The sequence below is a fragment of the Neoarius graeffei genome, chromosome 8 (assembly GCF_027579695.1).
Source record: "Neoarius graeffei isolate fNeoGra1 chromosome 8, fNeoGra1.pri, whole genome shotgun sequence".
NCBI classification, from domain to species: domain Eukaryota; kingdom Metazoa; phylum Chordata; class Actinopteri; order Siluriformes; family Ariidae; genus Neoarius; species Neoarius graeffei.
The window spans coordinates 39861173-39881993 of NC_083576.1; the positions used below are offsets into that span (position 1 = coordinate 39861173).

Genomic DNA, 20821 nt, shown 5'->3' on the forward strand with positions numbered 1-20821 from the left:
AAAATATCTGAAAGCAATAGCGATTTTGAAGTAGGAACTCTCCAAATTAAATATCGAGAGGTAAAACCATATATGTATGAACCTATGGCCGTTGCGAAGCAATCGGTGAATGTGGCTCACTGGTCTGACCGTGCAGCCTCGGAATCAGACAGCGACTCAGCTGACTCTGATCGCGGTGACCCCAGACCTCAACAAGACTTGTGCCCAAACGATTTATCTTGGTAGTTATGATAAATTCCTACTTTCGTCATAATACTAAATAAGAGCCCTTTTGAAGAATAATTAAACCGCCCTCCCAAGTGGATATAGGTAACAGTTACTGGACAGTGAGCCAGTAGGCCACATTAGCCTGCCATCCACCGCATTATACTATTTATAGCCTACTCTAAGCGAGGAACGATCCCTTTGTCTCATTTCCACAATGATTGTACAAGATCCCTCAGGATTCTTGACTTGTCAATTGCAAGCAAAAGTAAAAATGTTTACCTCCAATCTTCTCCTTTTTGCTTGAGCATTGCTGGTCCGTTTCTTCTTTGACTGCTTGATTTTGTTTCACGCGCACAATCCACTCTCTCTGCCTTGTCTCCTCTTCCGGAAAAAAACAACCCTCAGGCTTCACGCGCACAATACACTCTCTCCGCCTCGTCTCCTCTTCCGGAAAAAGCCAACCCTCTGGCTTCACGTGCACAATCCACTCTCTCCACCTCGTCTCCTCTTTTGGAAAAAGCCAACCCTCTCTCTCCGCCTCGTCTTCTCTTTTGGAAAAAGCCAACCCTCTCTCTCCGCCTCTTCTCCTTTTTTGGAAAAAGCCAACCCTCTCGCTCTGCCTCTTCTCCTTTTTTGGAAAAAGCCAACCCTCTCACTCCGCCTCTTCTCCTCTTCCAGAAAAAGCCAATCCACTTTCTCTGCCTCTTCTCCTCTCTCGAAAAAAGGTAAAAACTTCTTCCTGAACTGGTCCCGTTGTTACAGTTCACTGCACAACAACAAGGCATGGTTTTTCTTTGGAAATTCCTGAACACACGTCTGCACTCAAGCCAAATGGCAATGTAAGTAAACAGAAGTGGACTCAACTCAAGCGGTTTGTTTGACTTAAATGACATCACACGCCGAGTGGTCACGAAAATAGCCGACAGAAATTCACCACAATCCATGCTAACTTATTTTAATTATTACTTATTAACAATACTTCTTGGGACCAGAAGAAAATTACAGAGGGTTTTTTAACATATAAAGTTTCAAATGTGCATAAAATTAAAACCGTTGCCTATGAGCTGTAAGTCTAGGCTGAAAACATATTTGTTTAGTCAAGCCTTTTGTTAATGGTGTTTGAGGTAAAGGTGTAAATCTGGAGGGTCCTCAGACAGAGTGTTTTGGTAAGCTGGGATGTATGGATGCTGTCAGTCCCCCACTCACTTGCTCACTCGAGTTTGTTGACGGTGTAGTGGCTGGCTGCTTTATGTCCCGGGGCTCCCTCATGCCTGTGTTACCTTCTGGCTCTCCCCTTTTAGTTATGCTGTCATAGTTGCCGGAGTCCCTGCTTGTACTCAATGCAATATGTATACTGTTCCTACTTATTCAGGTGACATTGGGCATACCTAACAACCTGTATTTTCTCCCCCCCCAAAATCTGTCCCTCTGAGTTACATGTCGGTCCTGGGATCGAGATTCTGACCTCTTCTGCTCCTCGGACCTGCCTGATCCATCCTGGTGCCCTGTGTCTGGTTGGAGTCTCATCGCATCACTCTTGTGGAGGACAGCCCCATGTGGACAGTTGAAAGTCACACCTGGAGGACGCTCTGGACACTTACAGTAATGCTTTTATGGCTAAGGACTACAGTTGACTTGCTAACTTTAGGACTGCAGTTGTCATGAACAGTTTTGCACTCAAGTTTCCATCAATGAAGAGTTTATAACATCAACAAAACTGACTTCATGTTAAAACTGTTAATGTTATAGTCATGTTGTCTGCTGTTGCCCAAATAAAGATGGGTTCCCTTTTGAGTCTGGTTCCTCTTGAGGTTTCCTCCTCATGTTGTCTGAGAGAGTTTTTCCTTGCCACCGTTGCCACAGGCTTGCTCATTGGGGACAGATTAGGGATAAAATTTGCTCAGTTTTAAGTCATTCAAATTCTGTAAAGCTGCTTTGCGACAATGTTTATTGTTAAAAGCGCTATCCAAATAAACTTGACTTGACATGGTCATTGACCAAAGCTGAGGAAAAATCTCTAGACAGGACATATACACGCATGCTAAGAAAGATCTACAATATTGACTGGCAAACAAGAATCTCCAATAAATAACTCTATGGAGATCTGAACTGCATTTTAGACATCTGCAGAATCAGATGCCTAAAGTTAGCTGGCCACACTTTTAGAGTTAAATCCTTGCCTGCTCATCATACAATAACATGGGACCCACCACATGGCCATCTCAGCAGAGGCCAACCAGCTGCTACCTTTGTCAATACACTGCTGAGAGACGCTGGGTTTGAAAACACTGCTGATTTGGAAGCATGTATGTCTGATAGAGGAGCATGGCATTATCTATCATCCCATTGCCACACTGGCATTGACCAGAAGTAAGAAGAAATAAGTAAGGTAACATGAATCATGTTTGCCCCTTTTAAACATTTCTCTGCTTTACTGTCATCTCCAGCAACCATTAACCACCATGTCTGTTTGACTAGCTGATGCAACACAACGACCCATATTCCCAACATTTCAGTTCTAATATCAACTCCAAGTAAGAGTTCACTTTAGCTGTGATGAGGCTAGACCCAAGGCCAAGGGTTAGACTAATTATTTAACATAGATCTATGTTTGGCTTGTTCAACATACAATGAGCAAGTTTTAGCTTGAAGTAGCTGAACTGACTTGGTCATACTGTATGCATCCTGTAGGTATTAAGACAGGTTCACAGTAGCTGCACTCAGACATCCAGACTTGACATACAGTCACAGTTATTAAATGATGTCTTGACATACAGTGGTAATTATTAACTTTGCACAACTCCATCCAGTTTGGCTGATTATTTGAGCACAGACAAGTACCTGTACACCTCCTCTATCACAGGTCTGAAGAAAAATCAATATGCACAAACAATTAAATTATACTTTAATAACATTGAAATTTGAGAAGTTAAGGCCCACCAGTAGGACACATACAATGCCAGTAAGTGTGTAATAATGCAGTAATGCAGGAATAGGGAGTCATGCCATTCTTTAGAACAATAGTAGGAACACGCCCAGCGACTCCACTGCCAACAGGTCAGGCTGGTCAAGCCTGAAATCTGTGTGCCACAGGACTGAATACAGCAAACAGAAGACTGTTGCACTTGAGCCACCTCTCTCTCTCACACACACACACACACACACACACCTAAGGGCTCCAACGCACACTTTCCATTTGAGCCCTAAGGTCACTCCTCTTTGCACTCAGCAGATCAGATCATCAAAGTCTTGTACATTTATCCATATCGTAATCCCCTGAAAGGGGGTGGGAACATACAGTGGTGCTTGAAAGTTTGTGAACCCTTTAGAATTTTGTATATTTCTGCATAAATATGACCTAAAACATCATCAGATTTTCACACAAGTCCTATAAGTAGATAAAGAGAACCCAGTTAAACAAATGAGACAAAAATATTATACTTGGTCATTTATTTATTGAGGGAAATGATCCAATATTACATATCTGTGAGTGGCAAAAGTATGTGAACCTTTGCTTTCAGTACCTTGTGCAGCAATAACTGCAACTAAATGTTTCTGGTAACTGTTGATCAGTTCTGCACACCGGCTTAGAGGAATTTTAGCCCATTCCTCTGTACAGAACAGCTTCAACTCTGGGATGTTGGTGGGTTTCCTCACATGAACTGCTCGCTTCAGGTCCTTCCACAACATTTCAATTGGATTAAGGTCAGGACTTTGACTTGGCCATTCAAAACATTAACTTTATTCTTCTTTAACCATTCTTTGATAGAACGACTTGTGTGCTTAGGGTCATTGTCTTGCTGCATGACCCACCTTCTCTTGAGATTCAGTTCATGGACAGATGTCCTGACATTTTCCTTTAGAATTCGCTGGTATAATTCAGAATTCATTGTTCCATCAATGACGGCAAGCCGTCCTGGCCCAGATGCAGCAGAACAGGCCCAAACCATGATACTATCACCATCTTGTTTCACAGATGGGATAAGGTTCTTATGCAGTGTTTTCCTTTCTCCAAACATAACACTTCTCATTTAAACCAAAAAGTTCTATTTTGGTCTCATCCGTCCACAAAACATTTTTCCAATAACCGTCTGGCTTGTCCAAGTGATCTTTAGCAAACTGCAGAGGAGCAGCAATGTATTTTTTGGAGAGCGGTGGCTTTCTCCTTGCAACCCTGCTATGCAAACTATTGTTGTTCAGTGTTCACCTGATGGTGGACTCATGAATATTAACATTAGCTCATGTGAGAGAGGGCTTCAGTTGCTTAGAAGTTACCCTGGGGTCCTTTGTGACCTCACCGACTATTACACGCCTTGCTCTTGGAGTGATCTTTGTTGGTCAACCACTCCTAGGGAGGGTAACAATGGTCTTGAATTTCCTCCATTTATACACAATCTGTCTGACTGTGGATTGGTGGAGTCCAAACTCTTTAGAGATGGTTTTGTAACCTTTTCCAGTCTGATGAGCATTAATAACGCTTTTTCTGAGGTCCTCAGAAATCTCCTTTGTTCGTGCCATGATACACTTCCACAAACATGTGTTGTGAAGATCAGACTTTGATACATCCCTGTTCTTTAAATAAAACAGGGTGCCCACTCACACCTGATTGTCATCCCACTGATTGAAAACAGCTGACTCTAATTTCACCTTCAAATTAGCTGCTAATCGTAGAGGTTCACATACTTTTGCCACTCACAGATATGTAATATTGGATTATTTTCCTCAATAAATAAATGACCAAGTAAAATATTTTTGTCTCATTTGTTTAACTGGGTTCTCTTTATCTACTTTTAGGACTTGTGTGAAAATCTGATGATGTTTTAGGCCATATTTATGCAGAAATATATAAAATTCTAAAGGGTTCACAAACTTTCAAGCACCACTGGATATATATATATATATATATATATATATATATATATATATATATATATATACACACACACACGTGTGTGTGTGTATACATACATTCACCATCCACTTTGAAAGGAACACTTGCATACGTGGTCATTTATGCAGTTATCAAATCAGCCAATCATGTGGCAGCAGCACAATACATAAAATTATTCAGATGCGTTCAAGAGTTTCAGTTACTGTTCACATCAAATATCAGAAAGTTGTGGAGCAAAGGTGTGATCTGTGTGACTTTAACTATGGCATGGTTGGTGGTGCCAGATGGACTGGTTTGAGTGTTTCAGAAACTGCCAATCTCCTGGGAAGTTCACCCAGAACAGTCTCTCGAGTTTACACAAAATGGTCTGACAAACAAAAAAACATTGACTGAGTAACAATTCTGTGGGGGGGATGCTTTGTTGATAAGAGAGGTCAGAAGAAAATGGCCAGAATGGTTTGAGCTGCTAGGAAGGATAGAGTAACTCATATAAATCACTCTTTACAACCATGGTGAACAGAAAATCATCTCAGCATGTACAAAATACAAACTTTGAGGTGGATGGGCCACAACAGCTGAAGATCACATTGGGTTCCACTTAGGGCTGCACGATTATGGAAAAAATGATAATCACGATTATCTTGATCAAAATTGTAATCACGATTATTAATCACGATTATTCTTGATGTTAGGGAAATCACTTAAATTTTATTTCACTATATTCAAACAAACGATATGAACAGCTTTCAGTGCAGAATGAAATTTAAAAGAGAAATTCTGATTTCCAAATGACAAATAAATGAAATTTATCCAAGAAATTACCAAAGGATGAAGGAACTGAAAACTCAATTGCAACAATTACATAGCATTATACTGAGGCCTACAAGTTTTTAGCTAGAAAGACCAGCCTATCAATATGCTCTGGCTTTAAACATGAGCGAAGGCAGGTCACAACATTGCCTCCAGTGCTAAATAGTCTGTTGTTCCGACAGAGTTAGCTTTTCTCTCTCACCTCAATCTGTTACCTACTCTCACGCTATCACCCCTTGAAGATACCGCTGCACTGAAGCTCTGCGCACTTGGCTTGCTTGCTTATTTAGGCGGAGTAATGAAACCTTACATGCGTCGGTTCGCCCTCTAATGGTTTGGCGGAGTACTGATCAAGAAGTGCTTGATCAGATATGCAGCAGAGCTCGCATTTTAAATGGAAATAAATCGCGATTTTCATTTAATTTAATCGTGGCAGCCAAAATCGCGATTTTCGATTAAATTTGATTAATTGTGCAGCCCTAGTTCCACTCCTGTGAGCCAAGAACAGGAACCTGAGGCTATCATGGGCATAGGCTCATAAAAATTGGACATTTTATTTGAGTGTTACTATTGAGTTACTATAGACTTCCTGTCAGCTCAGACCAGTCTGGTCATTCTCCTCTGATCTCTGTCATCAACAATGTGTTTTAGCCTGCAGTCACCCCCCACACAGGATATTTTTGGTTTTTCACGCCATTCTGTGCAAACTAGAAACTGCTTTGTGTGAAATTACCAGATCAGCAGTTTCTGTAATACTCAAACCAGCCCATCTGACACCAACAACCACACCACAGTTAAAGTCACAGAGATCACATTTGTTTGCCATTCTGATGTAACTAAAGCTCTTGACCTGTATCTGCATGATTTTATGCATTATGTTGCTGATTGGATAACTGCATAAATGAGCAGGTGTACAGGTGTTCCTATTAAAGTTGACAGTTAGTATATACATACATACAGACATAGATACATGTGCATATATGTTTAGAGAGCTATGGGGAAAAATATGAGACTGTTAAAATTGGTCTCTTAAATTATATATATATATATATATATATATATATATATATATATATATATATATTTCACACAGAATAACAAAAGTAAACTGCATTGTGTATATGTTATGGCTTCAGTCTTCTATATGTAAGATTACTGTACTTTAGAAAAGGTCACTTAATGCATACAGTGTCTTAGTAAAATACTATATGTGGGTATGTGTGACATTGGGTACCTGGTTGATTTCATCCATGCCATTGCTGGCAAACTCGAAGACGAGATCATTGGGCTGGACTGCAGTAGTCATGGTGCAACAGTGGACAGAGGGAGGACTCAGACTGATGGGCCTCTCCAGAGACTACCCACACACACACACACACACACACACACCACTCTGCACCACACCCCTCAACACAGGAAGAGCTTCAGGGCGGGCACACAGCTGAAGAATTTTTATCTGCTTTCACCAAACAAGAGGTGCTAAAACAATATAAAGGTCCCTTTTTGGTCTTTTCCACTCTCTCTTTCACACTCCCTCACTTTTGTTGCTCAATCCAGGGCATCTACACCTTCAAGGAGAAAAATAGAGAAAGGAGGACAGAAGAAATCACGTTAGCCATGTTATTAAAGTTACAATGGGCTGTATCACTATGTCATCTCAGAGAGAAAAAGGCTTTGGCAGACAATCCCAAGAATGAGGCATTAACAGTAGGACAAAGCCTGGTGGAATTGCCAACTTCCTGCTTTCTGTCCCTTGAGAGAATTTCCTTTTTCACAGAAGACTTAAGTGCCTCATTTATGCTAGCCAGAGCCCACATCTGAAAGAATGGCAAAATAATGTGCCCTCGCTTTCCAATAATGCATCCATCATGGTCCACCGTCACAAACATTATAGCTCCTGCTTATCCATATCCATATTTGCCATCCCTCAGAGAATGAAAAGTGGCAGATCAGATTGCACGACATAGTCATGTCCTTCTGGGGGGGGGGGGGGGGGGGTCTGAGGGCATAAAAAGTGTTGAAAATAAATAAATAAATAAATAAAAATGGTGTAAAATGGTGCATTCTCCTGCATTCTGAGTACCATATTTGATGAAAATTGATCAAGAAATCGGACCGACATACTGTACTTCACAAAATGCATGCTTCTCACCTTACCTCGATGCTTGGGTGATTGCATGGATGATTGGATGACCAATCTGCCTTGAACTTGTTGTCACAGTGAAATTTTTTCTTCTGAGTTTTCACAATCACCAGAGTGTGTTTGGTTTTTACAAATACTGGTATGATTTGTTATAATATGTGACCTCATTGCTGATTGGCTATAGCCATAACAAGAACAAATGGTATGGCACAATAGAGCCATATAATTTAGATTCAACATCATGCCATTCCACTGGTTCTCGGCTTCACTTTATATGACTATTTGACACTATGTACTTGTATCCCCAGTGCCAAAAATAGCTGAAGTGAGGTTAGAAGAGTGAATCCAACAGTGTTTGCTGATTATTTTGTAATGTGGTATTTTTTACAACTAAAATCAGCAAGTAGTATTCACCTGTCAAAATCAGTAGACAACCGCATGAATCGGTAGGGTTGGCAAGTTTGTATATCCTTATCAGGACAGAGAGCTAAACATTTTATATCACAAAGAAAACACAAGTTCCTCATGTGGCCTCATTTTCCCATCCATTATGCAGGGCTATATTCAAAGTTGGTGATTTAATACTGTACCAATATTTATGGATATTGAGTCGTTGGGGCCAGACTGGCTTGTTTGAGTATTTCAGAAACTCAAACAAGATCTCCTGGTATTTTTACTCGAGAACCCCAAACTCCAAATGGTGGCCTGTGGGCCATGTCCAACCAGCAAGAGCCAGTTGTCTGGCCTGTGACAAATCACTGGCACTAACACTCCTGTGATAACACTTTATTTAAAGTGTGCACTGCTCTACTTTTATTTTGACCTCATCCCACACCATATACTTGACCTCTGACCTATGCCGTAAAGCATGCGTAGATGTCAGAAGACGTGTACACACTCTGCAGTTCTTGATAGCTAGCTAAAGCCACCAGTCATTTAAACCTATTATTACCAGTAAGTAACAGATAATCTTTAACTGTCCTCAACCAAGAACAACTTTGCCTACATGAGCAAGAGAGAGAGAGAGTGTGCGTGTGTGTGTGTGTGTGTGCACGTTTTCACTGCTTCAGATGGGGTAAATGCAGGGAAAGAACTTCGCTCTGCTGTAATGTATATGTGACAAATAAAGGCTTCTAATTCTAAAAATCTAATCAAAAATTGTTCTGTAACCATGTGATTTTTTTCTGGCAATAAAATACACAAATCAACAGACGTAACTTTTGTGAAGTTTATATCTCACTTGGCTAGATAACTCGTACACAGGACTGACAAAGATACAGTGGTGCTTGAAAGTTTGTGAACCCTTTAGAATTTTCTATATTTATGCATAAATATGACCTAAAACATCATCAGATTTTCATACAAGTCCTAAAAGTATATAAAGAGAACCCAGTTAAACAAATGAAACAAACATAGTGTGGCAGCGGGGGCGTGGTCAAGCACCAGTCTGTGACAGGAGGGCGGAGTCGGGGAAGGTAAGTGGCAGAATCGCTACACCTGAGTGTAATTAACCTGTGTTTTGTGTGTGTTCTCCCCAGTAAACCGTGCCCTATTTAAGGAGGGAGAGTGAGACCGGAGGCGAGCTTCCCGAGAGGAGACTACAGAGTGTGTGTGTGTGCGCGAGTCTCCGAGTGTTGCTTTTGAAGTGTCCGACTGAAAAGTACGGCAATAAAAGCCTGATATTCATCCTGATCTCTGTCCTGCCGTCTTCTGTGCTCCACCCACACGTTATACCCGCTACAGTGGTGCCGAAACCCGGGAAAGGTGGAGCACCTGTCCTGCAGCCCCATGGAATCCTCCCCGTTCACGGACTTGGTCCACGCCCTCGCCACGGCTCAGCAGAGCCAGCACCAGGCACTCGTCACGCTCCGGAAGGAGCAGGAGCGCCGCTTCGAAGCCCTGGTGCTGGCTCAGCAGGAAGACCGAGAGGCGTTCCGGCGCCTCCTCGCGTCGGCGGGGTCCACCAGCACCCCGGCCGCGGGCCCATCTCCCCTCACCTTGACCAAGATGGGCCCGCAGGACGACCCTGAGGCTTTCATCGCGTTGTTCGAGCAGGTCGCCGAAGCCTCGGGGTGGCCGATGGAGCGGCGCGCCTCCTCCCCCTCCTGACGGGAGAGGCGCAGTTGGCCGCACTACAGCTCCCCGCCGACCGCCGGCTGGCCTACGCCGACCTTCGCCGGGCTGTCCTCCAGCGCATGGGGCGCACGCCGGAGCAGCAGTTGTTAATTCCAAAGAGCCGCCGGGAATTGGTATTCCAGGCGGCTCACTTTAATCCCATGGCGGGACACCTCGGGCAGGATAAGACACTCGCCTGGATAATGGCCCGATTCTATTGGCCGGGGATTCGCGGCGACGTCTGTAAGTGGTGTACGGCGTGCCGCGAATGCCAGTTAGTAAATCCAGCGGCCATTCCAAAAGCGCCCTTGCGCCCCCTACCATTAATCGAGACCCCGTTTGAAAGAATTGGGATGGATCTCGTCGGGCCATTAGATCGGTCAACACGAGGGTACCGCTTTATATTGGTTCTGGTGGACTATGCAACGTGATACCCGGAAGCGGTGCCTCTTCGCAATATCTCCGCACGTAGCATTGCAGAGGCCCTCTTCCACGTCATCTCCTGGGTTGGAATCCCGAAAGAGATTCTGACTGACCAAGGCACCTCGTTTATGTCATGAACACTGAGCGAACTGTATGGGCTACTGGGTATTAAGCCGATCTGCACCAGCGTGTATCACCCACAGACGGACGGTTTAGTTGAACGGTTCAATTGCACCCTCAAGAATATTATCAAAAAATTCGTAAGTGAGGACGCACGTAACTGGGATAAGTGGCTCGAACCCTTGTTGTTTGCAGTGCGAGAGGTCCCCCAAGCCTCCACGGGGTTCTCCCCGTTTGAATTATTATATGGGCGTAAGCCGCGCGGCATCTTAGATGTACTGCGGGAAAATTGGGAGGAGGGACCTTCACAGAGCAAAAACGAAATTCAGTAAGTTATGGATCTGCGCGCAAAACTCCACACGCTCACCCACCTAACTCAGGAGAATTTGCGGCAGGCCCAGGAATGGCAAACCCGCCTGTACAACAAGGGCACGCGCCTTAGAGAGTTCACTCCGGGAGATAAGGTACTCGTCCTGTTGCCCACGTCGAGCTCCAAATTAATCGCCAAGTGGCAAGGACCCTTTGAGGTCACACGGCGAGTCGGGGACGTCGACTATGAGGTTAGGTGAACGGACAGGGAGGGGGCGCTACAGATCTACCACCTCAATCTGCTGAAACTCTGGAATGAGGAGGTCCCCGTGGCGTTGGTGTCGGTAGTTCCGGAGAAGGCGGAGCTGGGGCCGGAGGTCCAAAAAGGGTCATTGGCATCTTGCACCTCTCCGGTCCCCTGTGGAGACCACCTCTCCCCGACCCAACTCACGGAGGTCGCCCAGTTGCAGGCCGAGTTTTCGGATGTGTTCTCGCCCCTGCCCCGTCGCACCAACCTCATAGAACACCACATAGAGACGCCCCCGGGGGTGATAGTGCGTAGCCGTCCTTATAGATTACCCGAACACAAAAAAAAGGTGGTTCGGGAAGAACTTCAGGCCATGCTCGAAATGGGCATCGTCGAGGAGTCCCACAGTGACTGGAGCAGCCCGGTGGTCTTGGTTCCCAAGGCCGACAGCTCGGTCAGGTTCTGCGTGGACTATAGAAAAGTCAACGCGGTGTCTAAATTCGACGCGTACCCAATGCCTCGTATTGATGAGCTGCTCGATCGACTAGGCACGGCTCGCTTTTACTCGACACTGGATTTGACGAAGGGATATTGGCAGATCCCCTTGACTCCATTATCCCGGGAAAAAACGGCCTTTTCCACACCGTTCGGCTTACACCAGTTCGTCACACTTCCGTTTGGGCTGTTTGGGGCGCCCGCTACGTTTCAGCCGCTGATGGACCGGGTCCTCCGGCCCCACGCCACCTATGCGGCCGCTTACTTAGACAACATCATCATTTATAGTAATGACTGGCAGCGGCACCTGCAACACCTGAAGGCCGTCCTTAGGTCGCTGAGGCGGGCGGGGCTCACTGCCAACCCGAAGAAGTGTGCGATTGGGCGGGTGGAAGTACGGTATCTGGGCTTCCACTTGGGTAACGGGCAGGTGCGTCCCCAAATTAATAAGACAGCAGTGATTGCGGCCTGCCCGAGGCCCAAGACAAAAAAGGGGGTGAGACAGTTCCTGGGGCTGGCTGGCTATTATCGTAGGTTTATACCTAATTATTCGGACGTCACCAGCCCGCTGACTGACCTCACTAAAAAGGGGGCGCCAGATCCGGTCCAGTGGATGGAGCAGTGCCAGCGGGCTTTCTCTGAGGTAAAGGCTGCACTGTGTGGGGGGCCACTTTTGCACTCCCCTGACTTCTCTCTCCCTTTTTTGTTACAGACGGATGCGTCGGACAGAGGGCTGGGGGCCGTTTTGTCCCAGCAGGTGGGGGGAGAGGATCGCCCAGTATTATACATCAGCCGAAAGCTGTCAGTGCGTGAGGGGCGCTACAGCACAATCGAGAAAGAGTGCCTGGCGATCAAGTGGGCGGTCCTCGCCCTCCGTTACTACCTGCTGGGGCGCTCTTTCACCCTCTGTTCGGACCACACGCCCCTTCAGTGGCTCCACTGCATGAAGGATGCCAACGCGCGGATCACCCGTTGGTATCTGGCGCTCCAACCCTTCAACTTCAAGGTGGTCCACAGGCCGGGGGCGCAGATGGTCGTGGCGGACTTCCTCTCCCGTCAAGGGGGGGGGGGAGTCGGCTGCGGGCCGGACGGGCACCCGGCCTGAGTCGGGCGGTGGGGGTATGTGGCAGTGGGGGCGTGGTCAAGCGCCGGTCTGTGACAGGAGGGCGGAGTCGGGGAAGGTAAGTGGCAGAATCGCTACACCTGAGTGTAATTAACCTGTGTTTTGTGTGTGTTCTCCCCAGTAAACCGCGCCCTATTTAAGGAGGGAGAGTGAGAACGGAGGCGAGCTTCCCGAGAGGAGACTACAGAGTGTGTGTGTGTGCACGAGTCTCCGAGTGTTGCTTTTGAAGTGTCCGACTGAAAAGTACGGCAATAAAAGCCTGATATTCATCCTGATCTCTGTCCTGCCGTCTTCTGTGCTCCACCCACACGTTATACCCGCTACACATAGTATACTTGGTCATTTATTTATTGAGCAAAATGATCCAATATTACATATCTGTGAGTGGCAAAAGTATGTGAACCTTTAGGATTAGCAGTTAATTTGAAGGTGAAATTAAAGTCAGGTGTTTGTCATCCTATTGATTGAAATCAGGTGTGAGTGGGCACCCTGTTTTATTGAAAGAACAGGGATCTATCAAAGTCTGATCTTCACAACACATGTTTGTGGAAGTGTATCATGGCACAAACAAAGGAGATTTCTGAGGACCTCAGAAAAAGCGTTATTAATGCTCATCAGACTGGAAAAGGTTACAAAACCATCTCTAAAGAGTTTGGACTCCACCAATCCACAGTCAGACAGATTGTGTACAAATGGAGAAAATTCAAGACTATTGTTACCCTCCCCAGGAGTGGTCGACCAACAAAGATCACTCCAAGAGCAAGGCGTGTAATAGTCGGTGAGGTCACAAAGGTTCCCAGGGTAACTTCTAAGCAACTGAAGGCTTCTCTCGCATTGATTAACAGTGTTCGAAATACCTGTCTGCAGTCTGTATTTTGCAGAATGATTTTCAAGATTGCAGAAGAAAAATTAAACAACCTGCAATTTTGCAGAATGAAAAAATCAGGCTCGGGATTCAATGGTTCTCAATTTAGCAAACTACTGGCACTGTAAATAAACTGAAACCTGCGCCGCGCAAACCTAACGGCGTTTTCCAGGTCAAAGTTGAGCAATATTTACGTAATACCGATGAAAGGCAACGACAACCAAATAAGGGCAGTTGCCATTTGCCGATGTAAGATTTCGTCACTTTTAATACCCGCCAGGAGGACCCAACAACTACCTCGGCAGTGTTCGGCAGTTTCCGCCATGCATCTCCCAGAATTCAATGTGGCACAACAAACATGGCTCCCAAGAAGAGGATTGTTTCTTCGGGGCAAGAGTCCGACAAAAATGCCAAGAAAACAAGGACAATTTTGTCGTATCTCGGCAAAACCGGCAGCCAGCGTGATTCCAACAACAACAGCAACAGATCACGTGTCCGCGAGGGTGACAAAAATGAAGACGGTCACTGTTATAGTTGCATACATACATATTGGAAAATTGTATAGATTTGTATATATTGTATTGTTGAATCATGCAAAATTATACTGATGTTATATCCCTTTTGAAGACAGCAACAGTATTTTACCTTTATTCATAGACACTTTTGAATATTTTGTTTTCTCATACCAAGCTACACTAATACATGTTTTGTGTACATGTTCTATTTTTTTTTTACTAGTGCTGTCTTGCCTGTGGTGTAGACTAGCACAGGGCTTTTCAATGTGTGGGGCGCACCCCCCCCGGGGGGCACCAGAGTTCTTAAGGGGGGGCGCAACGTGAGGAAAAATAAACCAGAATAAGTTACTATTCCGGACATTTAGCGAACTTCAGCTAGCCTTTACCAGAGACAAAATGGATCGATTTTTAGTACCTAAAGCTACAGTGAGTGAGGAGACAGAGTCTGGGCCAAGCAAAAAAACAGAGCCTCGAGGATGTTGCGATTTGCAACTTCAACGCAAATTCAACCAATCCCCGCGAATTCAGGGCGGTGGTGCAATTATATCCAATCACCGCAACTTTCCCGCAAATTTGACCAATCGTTGGCGTTGTCTTGAGGTGACGTCGACAAACTACCTTCCGCCTTACTTCCATGTATACGTTCGAGAAGCAGCATGCGCGCAGTGTTGCCAGATTGGGCGGTTTCAAGTGCATTTTGGCGGGTTTTGAACATATTTTGGACTGGAAAACGTCAGCAGTATCTGGCAACATTGCATGATGTGTGAGTCAGTGTTTATGTAGGCTTAAATTCTGTTACTGAAAGTGTGTTGTGTTTACAGTGAAGGACTGTGTGCGCTTTACATTATTTTTTTTACTTAATACAAGAAATTAATGGATGCCAACATTTTTGCCAAAATGGTATTTTATTTTCCATTGTTTAGGCAGCTTCAGCATCATACTGTGAGATTCTGTTCAATTTTTTTTTCTTCTATGAAGCCTGAGCCATTTATTTTATTAGTTTATAATTATTGTTTAATTTAGTCTTCAGGAGAGACTGCCTGCACACAGTACTAGTATTAATAGTTTTTTTTTTCTTACATGAAAGCTGAGGCATTATATTATATTTTAAGGTAACTTCATGTTGTGCTGTGAGGTTTTCTGCACTTTAACTTTTGAACCAACAGGTGCATTTGGATAAGTAAAGCCTATTTTTCTGCATTTTTGTAGTCCTGGTAATCTTTTATATTGGTGAAGTTGTTTATAGGACCATTTCTCAGTGTCTTTGTTTTTTTAATCAATAGTTTTTCAGTAATAACTTAATATTTAACATATCACTCAATTTTAATCACAAAAAGAGAAAATCGCAACAATTTCTCGCAACTTTCACTTCCTCCCACAATGTAATCACAACAAAAACCTAAAAAACACCACAACTTTCATCGCAATTTTTTGGAAACCCCTCCGCAACATCAGACATTTTAGCCCGCAACAATCACAAAAACGACCTGCGGAATCCTGGGGGGTCTGAAAAAAGAAGGAAGTATGACCACGCTTATTTAAAGTTTGGATTTTCATGGACTGGATCTGAAGATGCTCCACTGCCACAGTGTGTTGTCTGCCAAGAGGTGCTAGCTAACGATGCTATGAGATGTTTAAAATGTGTAAAACAAGATGTTTTAAAAAGCACAGATGTTTAAAATGTGAAAAAGAAAAAAAGAAAAATGTGTACAACAACCATTTTTTAAAAATATGAATGGAACATTAAGTATAGCAACAACAAAAATTGCAAGGGGGGGGCCCTGTTGTTTATTTGCTCTCCGAGGGGGGCCTGACTCTCCCACACTTTGAAAACCCCTGGACTAGCACAAAGTAAAACAGTTGCCCTGTAAGACAAAGCTCATAGGTTCAGTTCCGTAGCTCTCAGTTCTGCCATGATTAGTTTGTACCCAGTTCTCTGTTGTTAGTTTAGAGCAGTGAAGCCCCTGCAGTAGTTCTCAGTTCAATTCATGACCTTGCACTTTAGAAGCCAGGCAAACACAATGAACCCAAATGTCTTTCGATTTGCCAGTTGGGTTTTATTCCTTAATGGCATCAATTCTTTGCATCATCGTAAGATGTAACAGAGTGTAGAATTGAAACCTTGCTTTCAATTTAAAACTACAGGTTGCAGATGCAAACACTGTGAATGAAGTACATTCTGGGTATTAATCTATTGTTCAAGCTAGAAGCTTAATCTTGACAAAATGTAACATGACGTGTAACATGAAAATGAATGTTTTGTTTCTTGAAGAACAGTTGTGTTCTATTTTTTACTGTGGTCATACCTTTATTAGTAAGTTGTGTGGAAGGATAATGTGTGGGTGTGATAACTAGTACATTTATGAATTAGCTGGTATACTTCAAGTTGTAGTAGCCCGTAGTTTCAGGGCGAGGGGGATGAAAGACCTGTGGAGGTATGATGGAATGATAACTTTGCTGCAGAGAAGGATCTGTGAAGACTGAAAAGTTGTAAAGTTCTAAAGCTAGATATGGGTTGTAAAGCTAGATATGATGTAAATATAGGCATTATTAGGTTGAGAAGGATGTAGTATGGAGGCTTGTGTATTTGCAGAAAATATTTCAAATTGCAGAACAAAATTCTGACATTCTGCAATATTGCAGAACACTGGAAAAAAGTATTTCGACCACTGGCTAATGTTAATGTTCATGAGTCCACCATCAGGAGAACACTGAACAACAATGGCATGGCAGGGTTGCAAGGAGAAAGCCACTGCTCTCCAAAAAGAACATTGCTCCTCATCTGCAGTTTGCTAAAGATCACGTGGATGAGCCAGAAGGCTATTGGAAAAATGTTTTGTGGACAGATGACACCAAAATAGAACTTTTTGGTTTAAAAGAGAAGCGTTATGTTTGGAGAAAGGAAAACACTGCATTCCAGCATAAGAACCTTATTTCATCTGTGAAACATGGTGGTGGTAGTATCATGGTTTGGGCCTGTTTTGCTGCATCTGGGCCAGGATGGCTTGCCGTCATTGATGGAACAATGAATTCTGAATTATACCAGCGAATTCTAAATGAAAATGTCAGGACATCTGTCCATGAACTGAATCTCAAGAGAAGATGGGTCATACAGCAAGACAACGACCCTAAGCACACAAGTCGTTCTGCCAAAGAATAGTTAAAGAAGAATAAAGTTAATGTTTTGCAATGGCCAAGTCAAAGTCCTGACCTTAATCCAACGGAAATGTTGTGGAAGGACCTGAAGTGAACAGTTCATGTGAGGAAACCCACCAACATCCTAGAGTTGAAGCTGTTCCGTACGGAGGAATGGGCTAAAATTCCTCCAAGCCAGTGTGCAGGACTGATCAACAGTTACCAGAAACATTTAGTTGCAGTTATTGCTGCACAAGGGGGTCACACCAGATACTGAAAGTAAAGGTTCATATACTTTTGCCACTCACAGATATGTAATATTGGATCATTTCCCTCAATAAATAAATGACCAAGTATAATATTTTTGTCTCATTTGTTTAACTGGGTTCTCTTTATCTACTTATAGGACTTGTGTGAAAATCTGATGATGTTTTAGGTCATATTTATGCAGAAATATAGAAAATTCTAAAGGGTTCACAAACTTTCAAGCACTACTGTACTAGTAAACAATCCGGTTGCCATAGCAATGTGATTATTGCTGTCTAAAAAGATCACTTTTCTCAGTGAATAAAAACAAACAAAAGCATGTCACATAAAATGATTAATGATCGGGTTTATTTTTACACCAAAATGCTTGACACTCGGGCATCTTTAGGGTTTTTAGGCTTGCTTCCAACAATTTAGAAGCGATGTATTGACGAGATCCATTAGCCTCAGTAAGTCATGTAGCGTGTAGGTTATGTCACAATTTGCACTCAGAGCATGATATTTGATCCTCAGAAAGAGTAAGACATCAGCACCCAGGGACATTGTTTTGCTTTTAAAATAAAATCTATACACAATATAGATACAGGTACAAATATGAACAAGTGAATACTCAAACATGTCTTGTATGGATATTATCTGTAAGTATAAAGGAGTTTATTTTTGGGGTCTTGTTAATCTTTAAGGTGAAAGTCAGGAGTTCTCTTGCTCTCTCTCTCTCTATTTGGCATGTCACTACAGTGATGTGACCACTCTGACTTTAATCAGGATTTCTAGGGATGATTATAGTAATGGTTTCCCATTGTGGGAAAACAGTTAGGGAATTCATTTTGTCAATGAGTGTCCCCACAGGGATAGAAGTATGAGAGAGAGAGAGTGAGTGTGTGTGTGTGTATATCTTTGTTCACAGTCTCACTTGGCACTTTTTGAGGTGAATGGGGTTGTAAAGATGCTGCTCTGCTGATAGCTGTCGATGTGAAAAACTATTTGGATATTTTGCAGATGTTTGCACTGTTTAACAATCGGCATTGCGGCACAGTGGTATAGTGGTTAGCACTGTCACCTCACAGCAAGAAGGTTCTGGGTTCGAACCCAGTGGCTGACGAGGGCCTTTCTCTGTGGAGTTTGCATGTTCTCCCCGTGTCTGCATGGGTTTCCTCCCATAGTCCAAAAGATATGTAGGTTAGGTTAATTGGTGGCTCTAAATTGACCGTGAGTGTGAATGGTTGTTTGTGTCTCTGTGTGTGTCAGCCCTGCGATGAGCTGGCGACTTGTTCAGGGTGTACCCTGCCTCTTGCCCATGGTCAGCTTGGATAGGCTCCAGCTTGCCCCCCGCAACCCTGCACGGGATAAGCGATTACAGATAAAACAAGCAATCAGCATTAATGTTACTGTTGGTATGCAGACACATGTCAGGACTTTGTAGAAAAGTTGATACTGTTATCTTTTCCTCAGGATACTCAGTCCTTTCCCACTGTGTGCCACTTGCTGTAGTACTGTTGTTTGTCATTGTTTTTTGCTATTAGAGGCACAGTAAATAAAAATGTTTTTGGTTTAAGTCAGATGTAAAAAGGTGTCTGCATGCCAGGATGCTTATTTTTCAGTGTTGGTAGGTGAGTGAAAGTTTACCTCTGGATGTTTTGGCCCTTGGCCTGGCATGCGTGACATAATTTGGCCCTTGGGGAAAACTAATTGTGGAACCCTGGTTGAGAGTGTAAATAATGTAGAAAAAACATCCAGTGACACCCCGGCAGACCGGGGTGGTGGTTCCTCTTTTCAAAAAGGGGACAGGAGAGTGTGCTCCAATTATAGGGGTATCATACTGCTCAGCCTCCCTGGGAAAGTTTATTCCAGGGTGCTGGAAAGGAGGCTCCGATCGATTGTCAAACTTCAGATTCAGAAGGAGCAATGTGGATTCTGTCCTGGCCATGGAACAGTGGACCAGCTCTTTACCCTGGCAGGGTTGTTGGGGACATTCATGGGAATATGACCAGCCAGTCTACATGTGTTTTGCAGATTTGGAAAAGGCTCATGACCGTGTCCTCTGGGGGCTCTTGTAAGGGGCACTGCGGGAGTATGGGGTGTCAGGGCCATTGCTACAAGCCATCCGGTCCTTGTATAACCAAAGTGTGAGCTGCGTCCAAATTCTCGGCACAAAGTCAAACACATTCCTGGTGGGTGTTGGACTCCATCAAGATTGCCCATTGTCGCCGATCCTGTTTGCGATATTCATGGATGGGATCTCAAGGTGCAGCCGGGGTAAGGAGGGTGTCCACTTTGAGAACCTCAGAATTGCATCTCTGCTCTTTGTAGATGTTGTTTGGCTTCTTCAAGCATGACCTTCAGTAAGCACTGGGACGGTTTGCAGCCATGAGTGAAGCGGCTGGGATGAGAGTCAGCACCTCCAAATCAGAAGCCAAGGTTCTCTGCCGGAAAATGGTGGAGTGCTCCCTCCGGGTTGAGAGTGAGTTGCTGCCCCAAGTGAAGCAGTTCAACTATCTTGGGATCTTGTTCATGAGTGATGGTAAAATGGAATGTGAGATGGACAGGTGGATTGGGGCGGCGTCAGCAGTAATATGGGCATTGTACCGGTCCATTGTGGTGAAGAGGGAGCTGAGCTGGAAGGAGAAGCTTTCGATTTGCCAGTTAATCTACGTTCCAACCCTCACCTATGGTCATGAGCTTTTCGTAGTGACTGAAAGGATGAGATTGCAGATACAAGCGACTGAAATGAGCTTTCTCCATAGGGTGGCTGGGCTCACCCTTAGAGATAGGGTGAGGAGCTTAGACATCCAGAGGGATCTTGGAGTAGAGCCGCTGCTTCTTCATGTCGAAAGGAGTCAGCTGAGGTGATTTGGGCATCTGATTAGGATGCCTCCTGGGCATCTTCCTTTGGAGGTTTTCTGGGCCATGTCCAACTGGGAGGAGACCTTGAGGCAGACCCAGAACATGCTGGAGAGATTCTATATCTCATCTGGCCTGGGAGTGCCTTAGGATCCCCCAGGAGGAACTGGAAAGCATTACTGGGGAGAGGGACACCTGGAATACCCTGCTTCTACTGCGACCTGACTTTGGATAAGCAGAAGAAAATAAATGGATGGATGGATGGATGGATGGATGGAACATTCAGTGAGTGGCAGTTCTGGATACCTTGTTGAT

The 20821-nt window shown here is 44.1% G+C and overlaps 1 protein-coding gene across 5 annotated transcripts in view; it reads right to left on the reverse strand.

The window, feature by feature from the left end:
- The window catches only part of elf1 (E74-like ETS transcription factor 1), a 120273-nt gene that overhangs the window by 42835 nt on the left and 56617 nt on the right, over positions 1–20821 (reverse strand). For all 5 annotated transcript variants that reach the window (XM_060927629.1, XM_060927630.1, XM_060927632.1 and 2 more), the window contains exon 2: positions 7143–7476. In XM_060927629.1, coding sequence (XP_060783612.1) covers positions 7143–7214 — 72 coding nt within the window. In that variant the 5' untranslated portion in view covers positions 7215–7476. The remainder of the gene's footprint in view (positions 1–7142; positions 7477–20821) is intronic.